The 23053-nt window shown below is 38.3% G+C and overlaps 3 protein-coding genes across 5 annotated transcripts in view; 1 reads left to right on the forward strand and 2 right to left on the reverse strand.

Moving 5' to 3' along the window:
• LOC21409730 (protein DETOXIFICATION 9) overlaps positions 1–7999 on the forward strand; it is a 17119-nt gene extending 9120 nt beyond the window's left edge. Inside the window, exons 2-8 of one of the 2 annotated variants that reach the window (XM_024173814.1) lie at positions 5149–5693; positions 5777–5863; positions 5956–6012; positions 6152–6390; positions 6622–6827; positions 6981–7066; positions 7926–7999. In XM_024173814.1, coding sequence (XP_024029582.1) covers positions 5149–5693; positions 5777–5863; positions 5956–6012; positions 6152–6390; positions 6622–6827; positions 6981–7040 — 1194 coding nt within the window. In that variant the 3' untranslated portion in view covers positions 7041–7066; positions 7926–7999. Of the gene's footprint in view, positions 1–5148; positions 5694–5776; positions 5864–5955; positions 6013–6151; positions 6391–6621; positions 6828–6980; positions 7381–7925 lie in introns of those variants that run through there. The other variant, XM_024173813.1, reaches the window with a different exon arrangement.
• LOC21409731 (protein DETOXIFICATION 14) lies at positions 7690–10670 on the reverse strand. The gene is made up of 7 exons (XM_010110607.2): positions 10395–10670; positions 9089–9633; positions 8903–8989; positions 8553–8609; positions 8206–8444; positions 7913–8118; positions 7690–7790 (listed from the first exon to the last, which is right to left on the reverse strand). The coding sequence occupies exons 1-7, from the start codon at positions 10668–10670 to the stop codon at positions 7728–7730; spliced, it is 1473 nt and encodes a 490-aa protein (XP_010108909.2). The 3' UTR covers positions 7690–7727.
• Positions 10671–18711: 8041 nt separating this feature from the next.
• Positions 18712–22817, reverse strand: LOC21409733 (2-hydroxyacyl-CoA lyase). 2 transcript variants are annotated; one of them, XM_024173788.1, is made up of 3 exons: positions 21228–22817; positions 19037–19360; positions 18712–18798 (listed from the first exon to the last, which is right to left on the reverse strand). In XM_024173788.1, the coding sequence occupies exons 1-2, from the start codon at positions 22632–22634 to the stop codon at positions 19046–19048; spliced, it is 1722 nt and encodes a 573-aa protein (XP_024029556.1). In that variant the 5' UTR covers positions 22635–22817; the 3' UTR covers positions 18712–18798; positions 19037–19045. The 2 variants fall into 2 exon arrangements, with proteins under 2 accessions (XP_024029556.1, XP_010108911.1); XM_010110609.2 differs by having other exon boundaries at positions 18712–19360.
• Between the last annotated feature and the right edge of the window lie 236 nt (positions 22818–23053).

A 23053-nucleotide genomic window follows, 5' to 3' on the forward strand; every position in this document is an offset into this window, starting at 1 on the left:
CCGGCATTCATGGGCCGACGCTTCTGTCTCTTGGGCGGGCACTTCTCGTCGATGTTCAGCCAGTGACACATGATGTCAGGGCTTATCCCTTCCATGTCTTCGTGGGCCCAGGCGAACACGTTGAGGCTTCCTCTGAGAAACTCGACCAGCCTTTCGCGGGCCTGTGTCCCCAGTTCTGAGCCCACCCTTAGCGTTCTCATCGGTGGGGACCTCGATCAATTTCTCGACCGGTTCCGTTCTGGTCTTTTCTCCTGGGAACCTTGGATCCAAATCGTATTCTTCCGCCCTGGCCTCGACCATTCTCAGCTCCCTCCGTACCTGTGTCGGCTCGGCGTATTGGCGAACCGTCTCCGAGTACGTAAACCTTGACTCATACTGGTTTTCTCGGGCCTTGCCGATCCCATTGGGAGTAGGAAACTTCATCATCTGGTGGTAGATGGATGTCACTGCCCTCAAGGCCCTCAGCGTCGGGCGCCCTATGACCGCGTTGTATTGGTCGCCTCCCTTCACCACCAGGAACTTTGACATAACAGTCGAGGTGTGTGGTCGGTCTCTAATGGTCATAGGCAGCTCTATCGCCCCTTCCAGGATGACGTTGTCCCCTATGAAACCGTACAAGGGCTGCGTATTATTTTGCAGCCTTGCGCGGGGGAGCCCCATCTTGTCAAGGCAGTCTGAGTACAAGATGTCCACGGAACTACCGTTGTCGACCAGGATGCAGCAAACCGTATGGTTACCGATCATGGCCTCGACGACCAAGGCATCACTCTGGGGGAAATGTACCCCCCTCGCGTCGGCCTCTGAGAAAGTGATCTCGGCATCCTCGTATCGTGCTGCCTTAGCCTCGCGTCCGGAGACGTTCATAATCCTCTGACTGAACTTCTCTTTTGCCTCTCGAGCGTACTCTTTATGTGCGTGTCGAGAGGTGTCGCTGAGGTATGGTCCCCCGAAGATCATTCTTATTACGCCGACTGGTTCGGGTGGGTTGTCATGCCTCTGCTCGTCTCGTCGGTCGTTGTTGCGTCTATTGTTGTTGTTCCGACGGTCGACTTGGTATTCGCTGAGCCTCCCCTCTCGAATCAACCTCTCGACCTCATCTCTCAGGTCATAGCATTCGGCTGTAGTGTGCCCACTCTCGCCGTGAAACTGACAGTACTTATTTTGGTTTCTCCGTGCTGGGTCGGACTTCAGCGGCGGTGGCTGACGCAGGACCTAGAGATGACTGATCTCGTGGTAGACGTCATCGATCCCCATAGTCAGGGGTGTATAGACGTCGTACCGTTGCGGCTTTGGCCGCTTGTTTTCCCCCTGACTCGTCGAGGCGTTGCCGCCCCTATTGCTCGGTGCCGGGTTGTACCTCTGCTCGGCTTGCACCTGAGGGGGACCTCGGCGCTTCTTACCGTTATTCTGACTGCTCGCCTGCCCTACCTCTTCCTTGGCAAGGGTTGCCGCCTTGCTCTTCAAGGCCTTCTTAGCCTCCTCGGCGTTGATGAACTCCTATGCCCTTGTCAGGAATTCCTGGTAAGTATGGGGTGGTCTCCGGTCGCGGTCTGTGCTGTAGGGGATGTCCTTCTTCATACTCGACAGCGCCCCCATTAAGGCCACCTCATCGGAGATTCCCTCAGTGGCGGCGACCTGTTCCCCAAACCGGGCTATCTAGTCTTTAAGGGACTCATTAGGTCCCTAGTACACCCTTGAGAGGTTTTGTTTTGGTGGGATGTATTTTTTGACACCTATGAACTGAGTCAAAAAGGCGTTCTTCAAATCATCCCAGCTGGTAATGGAGTTTGGTTTCAGGGATCTGAACTATCTCCTCGCAGAATCGAAAATGTGATTCCTGAATGCCCGGCACATGATCTCCTCGGGGTATCCATGTAGGACCATGTGTCCTGTGTACACCTCCAAGTGGTCGTCCGGATTACTCCTTCCGTCATATAGCGGAATGGGGGGCGATTTATACTTGTCGGGAAGCGGTACCCGGATAATATTTTCCGTGAACGGGTGGTCGTGAGATGTGTACATCTTGGCGTTGACGTTGACCGTCTCGGCTACCTTCCCCACAACCTGCTCAAAGTTGTTTAGTCGACTCCCAATCTGCTTTTCCAGCCTGGCCATCTTCTCGGCCAGAGCCTTATTATCCGCTGCGAGCTATTCCTCTCTCGCCAGCTGCACGGCTTTCCCGAGTTGTGCGTCGAGCCTCGTCCTAAGGTCTCCACTGTGTACAAACGAAGTTTCCACGGGGACGGCGTTCCTCCTATTCGCATCCTGTTGCGGTCGAGGGGGCGCATCCTGTTTTCCACAGCTTACGCCGCAGCCTTCTCCCGCACTCTCCTCCGTGCCGCGCGTTGTCTGCTCCCCACAGACCTATTCGACTTGGTCGGGCGGGGATCGTTGGCTCGACTGTCACCGACTTCCTCGGCGTCACCGCGTTGGTCACCAATCCCTTGGCCCCTAACAGCGGCGTTCACCGGGTTCATCGGCGTATCCTCCAGCGGTGGCATTGGATTTTGCCCCTGGTCCCGCCCAGCAAGGGCCGTAGCCATCCTTTCCACGGTTGCGGCCAGCGTTTTAACCTGGTTTTGGAGCTGGTCAATACGGTCTGGGGGATTCTCGGCAGCCGGTGGGAGCGGATCCGTTGAGGTCCCTGCGGCGGTGATATTTTGGGTTGCCTGGCTTCTCGGGTTAGCCGACAGCAAGCGAGCGTTCCTGGGACGCATGGTTGCTGTTTCTTTTGGTTAAAAACTGGATTAAATTTCTGGGCTTATGGCCCTCCTTCTAGCGCCAATTGTTGACGGTGTTTTTCCGACAACTCGCAATTACCTCTCCGAGAACACTCACGGTGACACTAATGATTGAATCAAAGATAAAAACTGGAAAATAATGTAAATGAGACAATAATTTTATAGTGGTTCGGCAATAACTCTTTGCCTAATCCACTTGTGTATGCACTAATCTTTCAGCCGTTTACAAGTTTTCTCTTAATAATGAAATGGTGTCTAACCCCTTTCTGGGTTTTCTTGGCTCTATTTATAGGTCTTTACATGTGAATACGTATTCCCCGTTCCCAAGGAGGAAGCCATCTTCTTTCCTCGATCCGCGTGAGGGTAGGTGAGTTTTCATGACGACTGCTCCAGGAAACGCGGCTGATCCTTCCTATCTGCTGCCTGATTTCCTGACTCCTACAGTAGCAGTCGGATCAATATTTCCCTCTTCGAGTTGACAAGACCGCTGGTAGAGAATACTGACAGTGCTGCCTCGGCGCTATGGCCTTCGAAGGTTGAGTCATTGCGCCTGGCGCCTCTTCCCACATATGGTCTCTCGACGTAGATGGCACATTAGCTACGGCCATTCCCTCGACGCCAGCGGCCGACCCTCTGCGGGGAGTCCTCGGCGTCTGTCGTTCGAGAGAGTGGTCGATGTCTCGACCATGGTGTAACACAATTATTTATGAGATTACTTCTCACAAAGTCCACCTTAAGCTCAGAAATAATTACTTGTTCTCTTTTGAAATCATCGCTCAATCCTTTTTGGCTAAGTTTTTCCAATATTGAGCAAATCCAGACATTTCTTGAATTTGCCCGATGGAATCACTTTTGTTGCCATATCAGAAGGATTCTCTTCAGTGTCAATCGTCTCCAAGTTCACCGCTCTTTCTTCTACCTTATCTCTGATGAAGTGGTGTCTAACATCAATGTGCTTCGATTTTTCATGATAGACTGGATTCTTGCACAACTGTACTGCTAATTAGCTGTCAGAATAAACGGTTCCTTTCTCCTTCATCACTTTCAGTTCTCCTAGCAAACCCTGTAACCAAATTGCTTCTTTGAAACCTTCTGTCAAAGCTATATACTCAGCCTCTGTGCTAGATAAAGCCACCACTGGCTGCAACTGTGCTTTCCAGTTAATACAGTTTCCTCCCAAAGTCATTACAAAAGCTGAAGTAGATCTCCACTTATCTCTGTCCCCAGCATAATCTGAATCTATATAGCCTTCTAAAGTCATAATATTATATCTCTTCTTGTAGATCAGTTCATAGTTCAAAGTGTTGTTAACATACTTAAGTACCCATTTCATTGCTAACCAATGATCTTGACCTGGATTAGCCATGTACTTACTTAAAACACTCACAGCATAGGCTAAATCAGGTCTGGTGCAGACCATTGCATACATGAGTGACCCCACTGCACTAGAGTATTGGATTTTGGACATCTTTAATTTTTCTTCTTCAGTTGATGGAGACTGTGATGCTGATAACTTGAAGTGACCAACTAAAGGTACTTTATCTTCCTTTGCCTTTTCCATAAAGAACCTCTTAACCTCTGGGTTTGTTTCTTGGAGATTTGAGTTTCTGATTTCTAGTAATCTGGTGAGATTGAGGGTGTACAGTTCTTCTCTATAGTGGAATTGAGTTTTCTTGTGGAGGAGCTCAGCAAGACGTAGGTCTATATATTGAACTGAACCCGGGTAAAATTGCGCGTGTTGATCTTGTTCTCTTTTCGTTCTTAATCTGTTTTTTCTGAGTTTTGTGTTGGAGACGTTGCAACAAATATGTTTGGAGAATCTTGTCATGATTAGAGCTATGTGGAAATTAAGCTGGGAAGAGGATTGTTTGAGGCTTTGAGCTTGTGCATATTCCATTTTAGTCTTCCAAAAATGCCCTATCCCGTTTTAGAGTCTGATTTGTAAAACATTGTAGAACGAGTCCTCAATCTACCAACTTGTAAAACATTTTGTTTTAGGCATCGCTTCATTCTTAACAATCGTGCTCTAACATGTAAAATTAGAAAACCATACCTAACTACACTGCACATGACCCCACGTACCCGTTTGTCTCTAGATTGAACATAAGGGACTAATTTGACATAATTTTATAGATTGAGGACTTGTTTGGTAAGTTTTAAAAGTTAAGAGCCAAAATGGCCTATAGTATAGAGACTAAAAATGGGATTACCCTTGTTTTCGTAAACAAGCTCGTGTACAATAAACCTCAGTAGTTTGTGCTATACATAACAGAGTAATCTGTTTTACAACTACACCAGCTCAAGTATCACTACAATTTTACTGATATTTCTCAAATATTTTCATCATTACATGTGAAGTTTTATAAGTTGTAACAACAATTAAGCTAAACTGAAAGGGTTAAAACAGTTTGGAATGGCTGGTGCATTGGAAACATTATGTGGGCAAGCTTATGGAGCCAAGCAATACCGAAAGCTCGGAACCTACACTTACTGCTCTGTGGTTGCTCTTACTTTTGTGTGTTTACCAGTATCTCTCCTCTGGATATTTGAGGAGAAATTACTGGTCTTGTTAGGTCAGGACCCTTCAGTCTCCAAGCAAGCAGGAAGATACTCTATTTTTCTCCTTCCGGCACTTTTTGCTTACGCCGTTCTCAAGTCATTGGTTCGCTACTTACAAACTCAGGGGCTGACATTTGCAATGCTCTTGAGCTCATGCGTCGCTCTTTCTCTCCACATTCCTCTTTGTTGGTCTCTGGTGTATAAGTTTGAACTAGGAACTGCTGGAGCAGCATTGTCACTTGGTTTGTCGTATTGGTTGTGTGTCATGATGCTTGGGATTTACATTAAGTGTTCTTCTGTCTGTGAAAAAACTCGATCCTCGTTCACAATTGATGTGTTCTTAAGCATTCGGGAGTATATGCGGTTCGCTGTTCCTTCTGCTATTATGGCTTGGTATTTTCCCTTCCTTCTTGCTGTAAAACATGTTGGTTTATCGATTCATTTTTGACACTTGATTTTCATGCCAATGTTCAAAGCCTAGAGTGGTGGTCGTTTGAGCTGGTTATTTTGCTTTCCGGAACTCTACCAAATTCAAAACTTGAATCTTCAGTACTTTCCATTTGGTATAACTCATCAGCTCCTCTTTTTTCTTGAAACAATGTATGTGTACCATCAATAGGATATTTAATCTAATTGATATAATTCTTATGAGCAGCCTTACAACAACTTCACTGCACTACTTGATATCATATGGAATTAGTGCTGCTACAAGGTTAGCTTCTAACTGTCTCTTCAAGAATCGAAAGCAAATTCATATGCCTGCACAACTATTAAAAATCTTTTATGCGGTAAAATAAAGTTGATTCTTCTATCTTTTTTATTTTTGATTTTTTTTTTTTTCCATTTTGCAGCACTCGCATTTCGAATGAACTTGGAGCCGGGAATCCAAAAGCAGCTCAAGCAGCAGTTTATGCAGGAGTGATTCTTACAGTTGTAGAGGCTGTCATTGTGGGCGTCATTCTCTTCTGCTGTCGTTCGGTTCTCGGATATGCTTACAGCAATGAAAAGGAGGTTGTCGATTACATGAAGGAAATAGCGCCTTTGCTGTCTCTTTCAGTTGTCATGGATGGCCTGCTAGCTGTGCTTTCTGGTATGTTTCCTAGTTTAAGATCATATTCTTTTATCTCGTTATTTAAAGTCACTCATTACATTTATATTACTTTATGTACTTCATACCTTACCTGCTTTACAAAAAGGATTAAAAATATTGAGTAGAATGTAACATATTAGGGATTTAGAATTTAGAACTAAATGAATAATACCTTTGTTGCGTTTGTTTCTCATGACTTTTAGTTATAAAAAATTTCTTCTTTGCGACCAGGTATTTCTAGAGGAAGCGGGTGGCAACATTTAGGAGGTTACGTCAATCTCGCCGCGTACTATCTTGTTGGAATTCCATTAGCTCTCGTGTTATGTTTCGTGCTACACTTGAGAGGAATCGGACTTTGGATCGGAATACTAACAGGATCTGCAGTTCAAGTATTGCTACTTGCCCTCATAACATCCTTCACAAATTGGCAAAAGCAGGTAGGTAAAAGAAAACTATCATTTTGAAGGTTCATTCACGCTGAACCATTCTTTCATTGTGATGACCTAAGACGTTGTCTTTATTGTGCCAAGTCCTCATATGATCCAAAAACAGCTTACAAGTAGAAATGCTTCTTTATGTGAATGGTGCAGGCTATCGAGACAAGGGAACGGATATTTGAGCAGACTAGAGCTGACAATGGTTCGAGTTAAAATGAGCAAGAAATCGTCTATAAGCAGTTTAGTATCAACTGTCACATCTTTCTAGATTACATGAATGAAATCATTGTCTGCTTCACATGGCTTCTTGGGCAATTTTCCTAAGCTTTGATTTGTCTTGTGTAATAGCTTGATTAAGAAAAACCGTCGTTAAATCCCTCTCGTTACCTAGCCGAAAAGGCCAGTGTGGCTCTCTCGTTTTGACCTGGGCTCTAGATGAAGGTCACCTGAAGTAGTTTCTGTAGTAGTGATGTTTTCTTGTTAAACTCATATTTGAATGAAAATTTTAGGATAGGAACAAATGTTGGATTTACTGATCCTGCTAACAAGCTCACCCGTGCTCTTTAAAAATATGCTTGGTAAAATAATATTTATGAGTGATTGTACCCTTGAAATTCATTCCCATGCAGCAAATCCATTTCTCCCACTGCAAATTTTCATCTCTGATTGAAATAGAACTAAGCAATTATATATGCTTTTACCTTGGCATATCCCACTACTGTTATGAACACAACTATAACTAGAATATGAATATAATTCACTCGATTGAATTTTGAAAGAAAAGAAAAAAAACAGAACTACTACTCATGAAATTCATAAAAGGCACCCTTCTATGCTAAGTCACACTACTCTTTAGCCACCCCATATGAAAACTTAGATCTCTGCCCGTAATTTACGCGGTCAATCTGATTCATTTGCTACAGAAGATCTCTTTAACAATACCCTTTCCCTCGCCTTGATTGCCTGCATTGTTATATTTTCAGAATATAAACCTCAGTAGCCTGATTTTCATACAAAGTCATATAGTTTTCAATTAAGCAATGATATAGTAACGGTTGCTAAAGGAAGATAATTAGAGTAATTACCTGCTTTTTCCAGTTGGTGAAAATTGTCACAAGAGAAAGAAGAGTTGATTGCACAGCTGAGCCAATCACTATTCCGATCCAAAGGCCTTTCCCTTTCAGAGGAAGAACAAAACCGAGTATAGCACCCACAGGAAGTCCAACCAAATAAAATGCCGCGAGATTAATATACGCTCCTATGTGCTGCCATCCACCTCCTCTAGCAATTCCTAATTGCAACATGAAAGAAGAGAGGAAAATAAATTATTTCATTTGTAAAAGAGAGTTGATTGTGAGAATTAAAACTGAAAACTAACCTGACAGAACTGCTTGTAAGCTGTCCATGAAAACCGAAACACAGATCAGAGGAGCCATGGATGCAATATAGTCAACCACTTGTTTATCATTTGTGTAAGCATATCCCAGAACATTATGGCAGGCGAAGAGAGCAGTGCCCACAATTACTGCTTCTGTGGTTGCGAGAAAAACTGCTGCCCACACAGCCAATCTAGCTGCTTCGGGGTTGCCAGCGCCTAATTCATTCGACACTCGAGTGCTGTAATTTACACATATTGATGCTTTAGAGATTTATTTTCTCCTAAAATACAAAATATCTACTTCATCAAACGCATAAACGCTCAAGCAAAATGTTTTAAGAGTCAACCTTGCTGCAGCTCCAACTCCGTACGGTATGGTGAAGTGCAATGTGGAGAGGGTAAGGCTGATTACAAAGGTAAATAAATGCATGTTAGATTTTGACCATAATAATTCTAATAATCAACCAGTAAATTCAATATTACGCATTTATGTGCAAATTCCTGCTTATTGTTTAGCATTACAATGGAAACTATTTTTTTGCCCTTGTTTAACCTGTTTAGTTAGCTCAATGTCCCATTTACAATAACATATTAAGTTCGGTACTAAGCATACTGAAGCTTGTGCAAACCTCACTTTTACTAAACATGATTAATCCAATCAGTCAAAATAGTAATTAGTACTGAAATTGGAGTTTACCATATAGATAGTACTGAAGTCTCCAGTTTCGGGTTTGGTAAAAGACCAGACAGCAGGGTAATCAGCTCGCAAGACCACCATTTCAGACTATTTTCAACAATGTGCAATGCAAGGCGAAAGAAGTACTTGTAAAAGTGTAACATATCAAAAGGAAACAAACTGAAAAGAAGTAATTTTTTTTTTTACCAAATCATAATAGCAGAAGGAATTGCTAAGCGAAAGAACTCCCCAATACCAAGAAAAGCATCTTTCGAGAATGCAATCCGACTTCTGGCAAAGGAAGAAGAATATGTCACGTAAAGTCCGAGTAATGCCACATACAACCAAGTGGACAAACTGAAGGCTATAGCAGCTCCATGACTCCCTATTTGCAACTTATAAACAAGCGTCCAACATGTCGGGATGTGGAAAACCAAGACAACAAACGATGCAAAAAGCATTGGAAGTATTGAACTCTGAGTTTGGCAGTAGCGAGTCAATGGCTTGAGAATTGCGGAACCGAAAAGGCCAGGAATGAGCCACATTGAATAGTCGCGAGCTTTAAGTGAGATTAGAGGGTCTTGGCCTATGAGAGACAAGAACTTGTCCATGAAAATCCAAAGGACACAAACTGGAGGACAGACCAAATTGAGCGAGATTATGGCAGTGCAAGTGTAGGTTCCAAGTTTGTGAAATTGCTCTGCTCCAAATGCTTGCCCACACAGAGTTTCCAATCCACTCGCCATTCCTGACTGCCATTTTTACTACCATTTCAATTAGCATTAGGAAAATGATAAGACTTTTTTTTTTTTTTTTTTTTGAGGACACCAATATCTCATACTATCATGTAGCAAGAAAGTTTAGTACATGATCAGATCCATATACTGTTCACTACATAATTTTTCCAATGTGTTGGAGAAAAATACACCACAAAGACTCACGCAATAGAAAAATAAATTGAAACAAAAATAACATAAAAAAATAAAAAAAGATAAAAATTTAGGTAATTCGAAAAAATTTTCTACGTCCAAAGAAGAGGGAGAAATTTTTACTAAAAATTTTAAAATTACACACTCAATTAACTTTCTCATTTTCTCTCTCTACTTAAAACCTCATAGTCTCATACATCTTTGTCTATCTCTCTCTTCATTTTTCTCTCTCCCTCCCTCAAAAGATGGTACTTTATTTTTGTACTTTTTTTCTGAGCACACGTAAAACTTTACACAATACATTTATTTATAAATTCTTAATAACTATTGTTCAAAAATAAAAAACAATAACTTTAAATTATTACTTTCTCACAATTAATTTGAGTCACTTATCTAACACAATATATAAATGAAACTTTAAAATTAAGAGTACTAATGTGATTTTATGTGATAATTTTTAACTGTAATAAAAAAAGTTAGATGTGAGTTTTTATGAGAATTTTTTATTATAACAAAATTAAAATTAAAAACTCAAATCGATGAAACGAACGAGAATTAAGAGACTAAAGCAAAAAATCACTTACAAGAAGGCTAAAGCCAGTGACGTTGGTGAGTGAGGTAGCAATAGCAACACTAGAGAGCGATAGCTCCCCAAGATGTCCGACGATTACCAAAGAAACCACTTGCAGCAGGTACTGCAACACCGCAACCGCCACCATAGGCGCCGCTATAACTCCCTCTTTCTTGAGCTCCGCCGCAAACGCTCTACGTGAAACCTCCCATTTCTTTTCCTCGTTCACATTCTCCTCCATTTCTTCTTCTCTCTGCATAAACATCACAAACTGACGACTTTGTTCCATTTAAAACAGGGCCTAATATGTTTTGCAATGGATAGAAGGATAATTTAAAACGATAATAAGCTCTTTTTAGATGATAAGAAAGAAGATGAAAAGAAAGAAAAATAAATTTTGCTAAAATGTGAACAAACCTACTGAGCTACAGTTATTACGAATATGTGTTAGACTACTAACCAATTAGTTCATGGTTAGGAAATTAATATGTACAGGGCATATTACCAGAATAATATTCCAGCTCTAAAACTTAAAATAAAGACAAGCATTTAATTTTTTTTTTTTTTAGTGAAAATGGATTTTAATTATACGTCAGTTTGGCATTATAGTGCTGTTAAAAATTTCTGTTCTTTTTATGTTGTTAGTCAAAAATTATTGTGATCAAAAGTATGCAGGTGTTTGGTAAATTTTTTTTTCAAAGTTGTGTTTATATATCAAAATACAAAATATATAATTTTCATTTTATTAATTAAAATTTCACTAAATAATAAATTAGTTTTATTCAAGAAGATATTTATCCATAAGGAAATTAAATAACCAAATTATTTTTCAGATTTGTAACATTATTTCGTTAAATATTTAACACCAAGTTAACAGAATAACCGAAACTGAAATAAAATAAAGTATCAAAGACTAATTGTGTAACATTTAAAATTTTCAAAGTCTCAATGATTATTTGTGAGATTAACCCTTTGTAATATTTTTAGTAAAAATTCCATTGCTATTTTGTTTCATTAATACCCTTTTTCACGAGTCATTCAAAATTCCCAATACTGTCTTATTTCTTAAAAACTGCTTAAAATTTCTAAATAAAAAATGCTTTTGGGTTGGAGCTTATCTTTTACATGTTCATTTGGGGAGAAGAAAAGAAAAGAATGAGGTAGGACCTAGGACAGAGTTCTATTCGTTGTTTGAAAGATGGGTTAATCTCACAAGTACATATGAATTACTTTTTGTCGGATTCCCAAAAAAATTAAAAAAAAAAATGTTTGTCTCTATTGAAAAAAGCCAGAAACTAATTACAAGAAGCATTACAAATAGTGGTCTCTTTGAGAGCTTTTATGGCATGGAACATGCACAGTTAATAAGATATGAATCATAAATTAATTGAATTTTGGTCGATATAGCTATAATTTAGTAGAGTTATTGATAATTAATTTATGTCCCACTCGTTATCGCCTTTGAACAAATTAAGATACACAACGAGACATAGAAAGAGTCTACCAGAATTACGATGACTCATGCACAAAGAACCAAATATAGGAACAATAAAAATAATAATAATTACTAACAAAGTATAATATATGCCAAATAGTTGGCCCCAAGTTAGAGAATAACATGGGTTTTTTTTTTTTTTGTTGATAAGGAGAATAACATGATCTTACTAGCTCCTTAAACATAAAAGTTAAGTAGAATTGCGAAAAAAAAAAAAAAAAAAAAAAAAAAAAAAAAAAAAAAAAAAAAATTTGTAGCATCACAAGAGGTCTCACTGTGGCGAATTTGGCACAAAAACACATTTTTTTTTTCCTTAAACAGTACAAACAAGAATTCAGAGACCAAAATCAGGAAGAATTTATCAAATATTTATAAGGAATTTGACAATTTTGCAGCAATGTACAAATTCAACGCATTTTATGCTACTCTGATATTCTATTCTTACCTTCAAAACCCACATGGTCCACTTGTCAATATACTTTCTTGAAATTGAAAGATGGTTAAGGTTGTTTAAGGACTGTTCGGTTGGGTTGTTTTTAAGTGAAAAATTTTTAAAAAGTAACGTGAGTTAAAACTTTATTTGAGTTCATGTTCTTTTAATTTGAACTTGAGTTTAAACTCGGTTTGAACTTGGCCCCGTTCATTTCGCTGATTTGAGTTTAGAATTCGAGTTTTGCTACAGTAAAAAACTCTCACAAACAATCACATCTAATTTTTTTGCTACAGTAAAAAGTTCTCACATAAAATCATATCTCAGCTCGAATTAAAAACTCAAATTAGCGAACTAAACGGCAAGTTTCCCCTTCAACTCAAACTCAAATTAATGAAGTGTATTTTTTCTATTATTAAAAATGCTATAACTTTTTTGTTTTAATTCTGATTGAGATGATTTTTTTTCTATGCGTTGACAATGAAAAGACGAATAAAACCCGACCTATATACCCTATTAAAATTTTTCATCAGCATTGAGTTTTTATTAAAATACTATATAAATACAAGTTCAAGTTTTGACTTACTCAAATACAAACTTAAAAAGATTCTTATCTCAAACCATAACTTAAATGTACACAACCAAATACAAACTCAAATTACAACTTCAACTCAAGTTATAATTCAAACTCAATTTAAAATCTACACTCAAATTACCTAACTCAAAAACATCAAAAGAAGAAGCCCTTAATATTGCAAAAGATTACAAATTGCAGAGGGATAATATGCTTAATATATATTTATCGGTGCAAATTTTGCTAAAGGCACCATAGTAAGGGTTGTTAAGCGCAATTTGACTTTCGCAATATTATGATGAACTGAACTGAAAGTTAACTTAAAAAATAAAAATGATTCGAACATGGAAATAAAAATTTTGTAAAATAATTACTAAATATGTTAAAGTATAAAACTATTGTTGGCCCACCTTTTAATAGCTTAAGCTTTTTAGCTTAAGCTTTTAGGATGGATTGGTAAACTAACATGGTATCAGAGCGGGAGGTCCTGAGTTTAAACCCCCGTAATTACACTCTTTATCCCCATTTAAAATTATCATGTGTCGGGTCTTTAATATATCTCGGACTTAAATATTCACGTGTTGGGCTGTTAGTTTACCAATCCATCCCAAAAGCTTAAGCTTTTTAAAAATAGCTTAAGCTTTTTTAGGAGGTGGGCCAACAATAATTTTTATATTTTAACACTCCCCCTCACGTGTGGGCTAGACAATGGGCAATCGTGTGGGTAAATTAATTGAAAAGCCCAACACGTGAATATTTAAACCCGAGATATATTAAAGACCCAACACATGATAATTTTAAACTAATATGGTATCAGAGCAAAAAATAATAATAAAGGAATAACCAACCAAAACCCAAAGTCGTATGTGTTACAAGATATTTCTTGCTAGAGAATATCTATTAATGTACTAAAGTAGAAATACACAAGGACAGTAATATACAGCAGCACCAGAAAACATACGTGTCTATATATTCAACCGCAAAACTAATACTAGCACCTTTAAATCTCAAGCTTTATTCATAGCAAAAATCTCAAGTTTTAATTCCTTTAATTTTTTTCCCTAAAATAAATATGATGTAGTTAAAATCACAAGGACCTTTCTCTGTCACCTAATAAGTTAAATACCAAGTTGAAATGAGGATTTATTAGTCTGTTTATTTTGGTGATAATTGTGCCAAAAGATTTGAAAGAGAAGGGAACGATTGGTTGGGTGTGAAATCAAGACTTCAAAGGGAAGATGATGCAAGAAAATCAAGACTTCAAAAGCTTAAGCTGTTAGAAGGTGGGCTAACAATAGTTTTATACTTTAACACTCTCCCTCACGTGTGAGCTGGACAATAGGCAATCGTGTGGGTAAATTAATTAGAAAGCCCAACACGTGAATATTTAAGCCCGAGATATATTAAAGACCCAACACATGACAATTTTTAAATGGGGATAAAGAGTGCAATTACGGGAGTTTGAACTCAGGACCTCCCGCTCTGATATCATGTTAGTTTACCAATCCATCCCAAACGCTTAAGCTATTAGAAGGTGGGCCAATAATAGTTTTATACTTTAACACTCCCCCTCACGTGTGGGCTGAACAATGGGCAATTGTGTGGGTAAATTAATTAGAAAGCCCAACACGTGAATATTTAAGCCCGAGATATATTAAAGATCCAACACGTGATGATAATTTAAATGGAGATAAATAGTGCAATTACGGGGGTTTGAACTCAGAACCTCCCGCTCTGATACCATGTTAGTTTACCAATCCATCCCAAAAGCTTAAGCTAAAGCTTAAACTGTTAGGAGGTGGGCTAACAATAATTTTATACTTTAACAAAATAAATAAATAAGACAACCCGTTGTAACTTGTAGAGGATGGATGGTGAAATGTTGCAAGTTTAGCAAAAAGAAGATCCCAAAGTAATTATAAAAAGGTTGGTGGAATCTTGCAGTTAATTTTAGAAACAGATTGAAATATTAAAATATCATCAAGTGAAGGAAAAGAAATTTAATTTTTCTTAAATCATAGACGGGGCTTTTTAGACACGAAGATGAAAGAATGACGTGGCAATCAGAAGAAGTTGATAATTTTACATATAATACTATTACCATGTAATCAAATGGCAATTAAACTTTTTAGGGAAATAGTATAAAATTGATCAATATGAAAAGTTTAAGAAAGTATATAGGTCAATTTTTAGTTATAAAAATTAATAAGTCATAACTTGTTAAGTTATAGTTCATAATCAGATAAATGATGGATAAATTTGTCAAGTTATGGTTCATAGCCAGACAAGTTATAGACAAAAATCATGAATAACTTATCAAGTTATGGTTCATAACCAGACAAGTTATAGACGAAAACAGTAATTTAACTTATTTATTAACTTGTGTAAACTATTGACCTATTAATTTTAATTTATCTTAAATCTTGACCTATTTCCTTCTTTCTTCCAACTTTTTAATATCAAAAGTTCTGAATTTAAAGACGCTACAAATCAACACATTGCGATTCTATGCATCTTTTTTCTTTCTTTTTCTTTTGTTTTTTTTTTTTTAATCCTTAATTCTCAGTGTAGTTATATATGTAGACTCAACAGTCCACCATTCTACTTCAATTAATGACGAAACGTTGAGAAAATTTCGGAAACAAATCAAGGGATGACGAATTTGATGAATAATAATGGAAGAAAGCAACATATTGAATACTTAAATCATTGATGAAAATGATTATCCTTATTATAGTAGACCTTAACCCAGCTAATTGGCACCTTGATGACAAGTAAATTTTTAGGATAAAATTTTACAAATTCCCTTCATATACTCTAAACTTTAAAACGTATATGTTATAATGTCAATTTATGATACGTTTCCAAATCCCTTTACAACTTTAAAACATGTTATTTTCTATACAAAATTAAGTAGTTGCTGCTTGATTTAAGGTTAGTACGACATTTTTTTTTTTGTTGAAATATATTCATCATTCAATAAAGAGTTACTAAAGGGTTAAGATATAAGGCAACACCAAAGTCAAAGAAACGGGTGTTACTCACATGACTAGATAATATAAACACACCCTTATCACAAAAACGGAGAGCGACTCCTCCACAAAGTGGCACAAGAAAAAGGTTCGGCCACGTAAAAACGACACAAGATGAGCCACTTTCTAGTCCAACAATGGACCTATATCACACAACTCAATATTAGAGAGGTGGGGAAACCATCATCTATCTGAGAGACACACCACATACATAGATTGGTGAGAAAACCATCCTCTAGCTGAGACAAAATGACAATATATGGGGAAACCATTACCGTTATTACAATACAAACATAAACAAAAATCATAAAAACATTAAAATATTTATAAAGATCCCAACACGATCGAGCCCCTCAATGTTAGAAATATGCGAAGACTGGTAAGAACGGCTCCAAGAAAAGGCTCCCCCGCCTCCTTCTTTCAACCTAATTCCCATGGTTTCAGCGGGATCTCTCGGCTGATGCGTCCTAGATCTACGGTTAAAAAGCAACGGTCTCTTCCCCTTACACGGCTCCAAACCAAAAATTCCCACACCTTCAACGGCACGAACTCAACCACAGTGACCTTTGCGACCTTCCCGGTGGTAGCATACAACATGAGGAAGGTGAACCACAAAGCAAAAACCAAACCCAGATCCGCCAAGATCCACCCTACCCATGGAGGAGCACCATCCACTTGCAAAACAACACAAACACACACACACACAAAGAAGCAAAAAACCACATAGGGGCGGGAGGCTAGAGACTGCGAGGAGGCAGCTCAGTCAACTCCGGCTCCCACAAAGAGCAGACTTGTTGGGGACCTCTTAAGGGAGAAACCCCAGCCACGCAGGGGGAGAGAAATATTTTTACAAGATCGCGATAATTTCTTCAACACAATATGACATTTAAGGATTAATGAACGCCTTTCGCTCAAATAAATATGTTGTGGGTCAAAGATGAAATATATTCTCTCCTTAGAGTAGTTGCTTAGAAGCAAGAAAAGAGTGGGAAAAAAGTGGAGAACGTGCCCTATTTTAATTGGGTTATTTAAGGGGTTTAAACTTTAAAGAGATTGACGAATTTTTCCTCCTTATGTGTGTTACACATGCTATTCGGTATAAAAAATAGCCTATCTAGAGACATTTTATATATCAAAGGCACAACGCATACAATTTAAAGTTTAGGTAGATGTTGACACAGATAACATAATTGAGGGGGATTTCACAAACTTTGTCTTAAATTTTAGGATTAATCTCATTAGTGTCTCCTGAACTTTAAAGTCATTTTCATTTTACCATTAAACTTTAAAAATTCTCACTTTACCTCATGAATTTTGAATTTGTCATGTTTAAGCCCTTTTATAAGAATTTCTTTTCAAATCAAACGGAAAAAGAAAGGTTAAGTGTGGCCATATAGTTTTTATCTGTTTATTTTTAACAAAAATTCAAACAGAAAGGCGACATGACTGCATTACTCTCTTTTTTATATATGGTTTTAACAGAAATTACAACAGAAGTGGTTAAGTGGGAAAAATTCAAAATTCGCAAGACAAAATGAAAATTTTTAAAGTTTAAAAGATAAATTAAAAATGACATTAAAGTTCAATGCACTAATATTATTTAAAATTATCACATCGGTTAAATTAAATGATTACATGTATAAATTAACGACAACTCACTAAAATGTTTTTGTTTTTTTTTTGAGTAATCAAAAAGTTAACAACTCTAGCAATACTCAATTGCAAGTACAAGATCAGTAATTCTGTTTTCTCAAGTGTGTTTTCGTTTTGATTCTTTCCGTTCATTTCACCGATTCGAGTTTAGAATTCGAGTTTTGCTACAGTAAAAAGTTTTAAGAAACAGTCACATCTAACTTTTTTGCTACAGTAAAAAGCTCTTACATAAAATCACATTTTAACTCGAATCAGTGAACTAAACGGTTAATGCAATAATAGATACCAGGCATTTTTAGAAACTAAAAAATAAAACAAAAGCAAAAAACTTAGGGCTCGTTTGGTTCAACAATTCAAATTGTTAATTTAATTTGAGTTGTGGTGATTTGAATTGTAGTGAATTGAATTGTGATTAGAACTGGAATTTAGATATGTAAATAACTTGTAATTTGAATTGGGAATAAAATATGAACTGTGTTTGGATAAAGTGTCAAAAGTTGTCATTAGAGTTTTGACAAATCTTATAAAATCTCATTGTAAATGACATCTAAAAATATGCAATATTGATGAGAATTTGTTTCTCTATTCATTATGAACACATTAAAAAAAATCATCTCAATTGGAATTAAAACGAAGAAGTTATGATATTTTTAAGCTTGAAATTAAAAAAAGAGAAAAAATGGAATCACAATTGTTTTCACTGTAGAAAACAATTAGGATTGTTAGAGTTTAGGGAGTGGTGAATTCTAAAATCAAGGGTTTGAACCATTGTTAATGGTTTGAATTATCTTTAAATTTTCCTCTCAAACATCAATTTGAATCCTGAACTACAGTTTGAATCTTAAACAACAATTCAGATTGTTAAAACAAACAGGGAGCATAATAATAATAAATGACATATCTTTAAAAAAAAAAAAAAAAGAGAGAGAGAGAGAGGGAGAGATGCCAATAACCCAATCTAAGAAGGGATTAATCACTATGCATTCCACTTATTAGAAGGGATTAATTAAATTAAAAAAAATTACCAAACTTACTTTCAAGAATGTATGAATTTTAATTTTTACTCCTTTAATTTTGAGTAATACCCTTTTAATTAATACAATTATTTGAATAAAAAATCTTAATAATAAGAGTAAAAAATTTAGATTTCTGCATAGGTATTTCTCCTTTTCCCACCCCGTTCTCTCACATTTATAATCTGCGAGGCTGCAGAATTCGCCTCAACAGTCAACCCTGCAGATAGCAGGCACTTATTACTAGAATATAACATAACAAGTACGAAATTAAACTACAAAAAGTGAACTATGAGTAGAATTTTATCAACTAAGGAATCTAGGACAAAAAGCCTGACAAAGAAGCAGAAGAATATTTTACACATGTCAGACAGAGATATATGTATCTATGCATGGATTGCAAAATTTTACAAATGCTAAACCAACTCGCACGAAGAAGAAGACAAGACTTTGATTACCACGATACATCAGTTCTTGTGTTGAAGTCTTCCACTTTCTGCACCCGCGTAGGGGTCGATTATAACGTTTATAACTGCTGGTTTCCGAGCAGAGAAGGATTCTGAAAGGGCAGATTTGAGTTCTTCAGGGGTTCCAACAAGATAACCTTTCCCTCCAAAGGCTTCGATTAGAGTGTGGTATCCTGCACTAGGTACAAATGAAGTGGGTGCGGGATCATCTTTGTAAGGGCCAGTAATTTCCTCAGGGCTCCTTCTATCACCACCATACACTCCGCCATTGTTAAACACAATCACAACCACGGGCAACTGGTATCGAACCAACGTCTGCAGATTCAAAAGAATGTGTCAAGTAGATAGAATATGAATTCAGTTTATTGTTTTAACGAAAGACGCGGTAAAGATGCATGAATAAGAAACTGCAAGCAGCGTAGAAGAAAATGTTCAAAGCTCTTGTTCACGTTGAAATGAAGGAGATAAATGAGCAATCATGAGAAAAAGTTGAAAATGAATCATATGAATCAACAATCATGAGAAAACAATCGAACACAGACAAAAAACTTACCCCTTTGGCATTATTTTAGGGGGAAAAATAAAGCTAGCATAATAAAGAAGTTACACATCAAAACAAACAGGGACGCCACTTTATGATTCTCCACAACCTCTTCTACTCGGGATAAATGCACAAGAAATTGAGCGTTGTCAAAGACTTTTGGGCTGAAAACAAAGGCACAGAAGTCTTACAACACAAAGGAAACCAAAAACATGTGTAAGACCGCTGAACAACAGTGTCAAGGAATCTTAAATCACTAAGGCCCCGTTCACTTCGCTGATTTGAGTTTAAAATTCGAGTTGAGATGTGATTTTATGTGAGAGCTTTTTACTGTAGCAAAAAAGTTAGATGTGATTGTTTGTGAGAGCTTTTTACTGTAGAAAAACTCGAATTATAAACTCGAATCAGCGAAGTGAACGAGCCCTAAAAATTTCCATTTCCCGTTACTAATATAGCAAATATTACCTAGGAAGCAAAACAAAAGTCTAACATTTTAAACCTCCCATTACTTCAATTTAAAAAAAAGGAAAAAACAGCGAGAGAGAGAGAGAGAGCGAGCGAAGAAAGTCTTTTCTTTGTAGCGACAATGTGAATGATATCTGCAAAAGCAAATAAGGTTTTCAAAAATTCCAAAACGTATTCCAACATCTTTGAATGCAAAGTGGGGGCAGCCGCATGGGGACATCCAAAAGATAAATGAGCCGATTTCTTACAACATCAATTATTCATTATCTGACAGAACTAATTAGGATGCAAATTTTTTGTGGAAAAATTCAATCCAAGACCAAGGCACTAAATAAGTAGCAGTTCGATCAGAAACAAAAGAAAATACTTATTGTAAATACAGGAGAGCTCAAGGCAAGAGAACCTAAATAAAAAGTATTCCATGCGTGTTAAACTCTCTGTATGGACAACTAAATTCACGGCAAGGGCAAGGTGACGATTTCAACCCAAGACAGAACACAGAGCAGCCCATAAGACGCCCAATACACAATTCACGTAATACAAGTTGTTTAAAAACGTTTGGTTCATGATCCAAATAATTATTTCAAAACCAAAACTGTATAAAGAGTTGAGGGATAAATTTAATGATTTCTATAATTATAAAAAAAAAAATTAATGATTTCTATACTATGAGAAGTTATTTTTGTGTCTTGTATCAAATCACAAATCAAATACTTCATATTATGTCTAATATGTGTCCAAAGTTAAAGAAAGCAAATCCTTAGGGGTCATGTATGGGAGTAATAATGAACCAGAAGAGCACTGAAGAATATATAAGAGTCATTGAAATAGAAATCTTAAGGTATTTCAGCAACTTAGGTCTCATCAAGGACTAAATAACTATTTGCACAACTCAAGTACATACTAAGCACGAGGATTCTTCCATGTCCCTCTGCTTAGTATGTACCTGAGAAATTAGAATCTCCTCCCCCTTCCTTTTTCCTTTCCCTCTTGATCTAAAGCAGCAAACATATAATGTGAACATACACGTATTTGATAATAAATGAAGTCAAGGAAGCATACCATTCAAGTCTCTATTCTACATTTATGCATATACTAATAACCATAAATATAAAATGCTTGTACACGAGTTCTTGGGTTAGCATATAAGGAAGGAAACATAACCACAGAACATACCTCAACTTCTATGGCACTAAATCCAAATCCCGAATCTCCTTCAACCGCAACCACAAGCCGATCGGGGTAAGCCACGGCAGCTGCTATACAATACCCCAAACCAACCCCCATTGTCCCCCAAGTCCCGGCATCCAATCTCGTCCTCGGCTCCGTCTGAACCAAAACCGCCCTCCCAATATCCATAGTATTAGCCCCCTCAGAAACCAACACAGGAGCAGGCCTTCCCAACGCCAAGATTGCGTCTCTAATAATCCTCATTGGAGTTAGGAAATTGAAGGGCACAACGTCCTTTGCCAACTGAGCCTCCATTTTTGCCACATTCTCTTTCGTCTTCTTAGAAATCGCCTCCACCCACGGATGATTGTTCCCATAACAAAAAGGGTCGTCCTTTATCTCCCTATTGATCAACTCCAACACCCTTTTCGCATCACCAACAATTCCTAATTCCGGTTTCCTCAGCTCAATCTCTTCCTCAGAAACATCAACCAAGATAAATTTCACGTCTTTCGACCACTTCGGAGGCTCACCAAAGTGCAACAGCCAATTAAGCCTCGCGCCAACAACAAGAGCAACGTCACATTTTCCAATGGCAAGAGATCTTGCAGCCGTCGCCGCAAGCTCGTGCGTGTCAGGCAATAGGCCTTTCCCCATTGGAGTAGGCAAAAAGGGGATTCCGGTTCTCTCGACGAGCTTCTTCAATTCCCCTTCTGCTCGCGCAAATGCCGCTCCTTTTCCGAACACAATCAACGGCCTCTCGGCCGTTCTAAGCAAGGAAACCGCTCTCTCAATCACAGAACTCCCCAAATTCAAAACCACTTCTTTTTCCCCAAACCTCTCCGCCGTAGAATCCAACAACTTCTCGGCCTCCGATTCAGAAATTTCCTGGTGCAAAACGTCCGACGGAAGATCCAAATAGCACCCGCCGGGGCGACCCGAAACCGCGCAATCGAGAACCCTAGCCACGCAGTCGGGAATTTCCCTAATGTCCTTGGCTTTCACGGACAATTTGGAGAAGGGTTTCGTGGCTTCGATCTGATCGAGCTCTTGGAAATCCCCGCGGCCGAAATCTTTCTGATCGCATGATCCGGAGATCAGCACCATGGGCCAGGCGTTGGCCATGGCGTTGGACAGACCGGCGAGGCCATGGACGCAGCCCGGACCGGAAACCGTGAGAAGAACTCCGGGACGGCCCGTGAGGTAGCCGTAGGCGGAGGCAGCGTAGCCGGCGGATTGCTCGTTGTGGAAGGCGAGGAATCGGACGCCAAGGGCGACGGCGCGGGTGGCGAGGGAGGTGACGGGGATGCCGACGACGCCGAACATCTTGTCGACGCCGAGGCGGGCGAGAGATTTTGCGGCCACGGCGTTGCCGTCTAAAAGGGATCGGGAAACGCGTTCGGAATCCGCCATTAGAATAGAGGTTGCGAGACGAGGTGTTGGTGAAAGTGCGCAAGAGAGGTCAGTGGCTTATAGGCGAAGAGTGATACCGATAATAGTAATGGTAATGGTAATGGCAATGGCAATGGTGGAGTCTTTGTCTGGGGAAGGTGACGGCGGTTGGGGAAGGAAAGATTAAAGGAAAGAAGGAAAAATTTATTAGAATGACTATCTAATAAAATAAAATTATTATTATTATTATTTTTTTTTTTGTAAAGAATGACAACTCAATTATTTTTTATAAAAAATTGTCATTTCTAATCATTCTGTAACCATTTTATAAATAAAAATTTTTAAAAAATTATTTCATTAATAAAATTTATTTATTAAGTCATTTTTACGAAGACCTCCTTAGAAAGTCCGGCCCTAAAGTGGGAGTACTTATTTTTCTT

Source organism: Morus notabilis, unplaced genomic scaffold (assembly GCF_000414095.1).
Source record: "Morus notabilis unplaced genomic scaffold, ASM41409v2 Scaffold518, whole genome shotgun sequence".
Classification (NCBI taxonomy): Eukaryota; Viridiplantae; Streptophyta; class Magnoliopsida; order Rosales; family Moraceae; genus Morus; species Morus notabilis.

Excerpts from the sequence above, each read along its gene's own strand:
- LOC21409733 (XM_024173788.1), bottom strand. The coding sequence starts at position 22,634 with ATGGCGGATTCCGAACGCGTTTCCCGATCCCTTTTAGACGGCAACGCC. Across the intron at positions 19,361-21,227 it reads TTAGTGCCATAGAAGTTGAG|ACGTTGGTTCGATACCAGTT; the intron begins GTATGTTCTGTG and ends TTGAATCTGCAG.
- LOC21409731 (XM_010110607.2), bottom strand. The coding sequence starts at position 10,670 with ATGGAACAAAGTCGTCAGTTTGTGATGTTTATGCAGAGAGAAGAAGAA. Across the intron at positions 8,119-8,205 it reads CTTACAAGCAGTTCTGTCAG|GAATTGCTAGAGGAGGTGGA; the intron begins GTTAGTTTTCAG and ends TGTTGCAATTAG. Across the intron at positions 7,791-7,912 it reads TCACCAACTGGAAAAAGCAG|GCAATCAAGGCGAGGGAAAG; the intron begins GTAATTACTCTA and ends ATAACAATGCAG.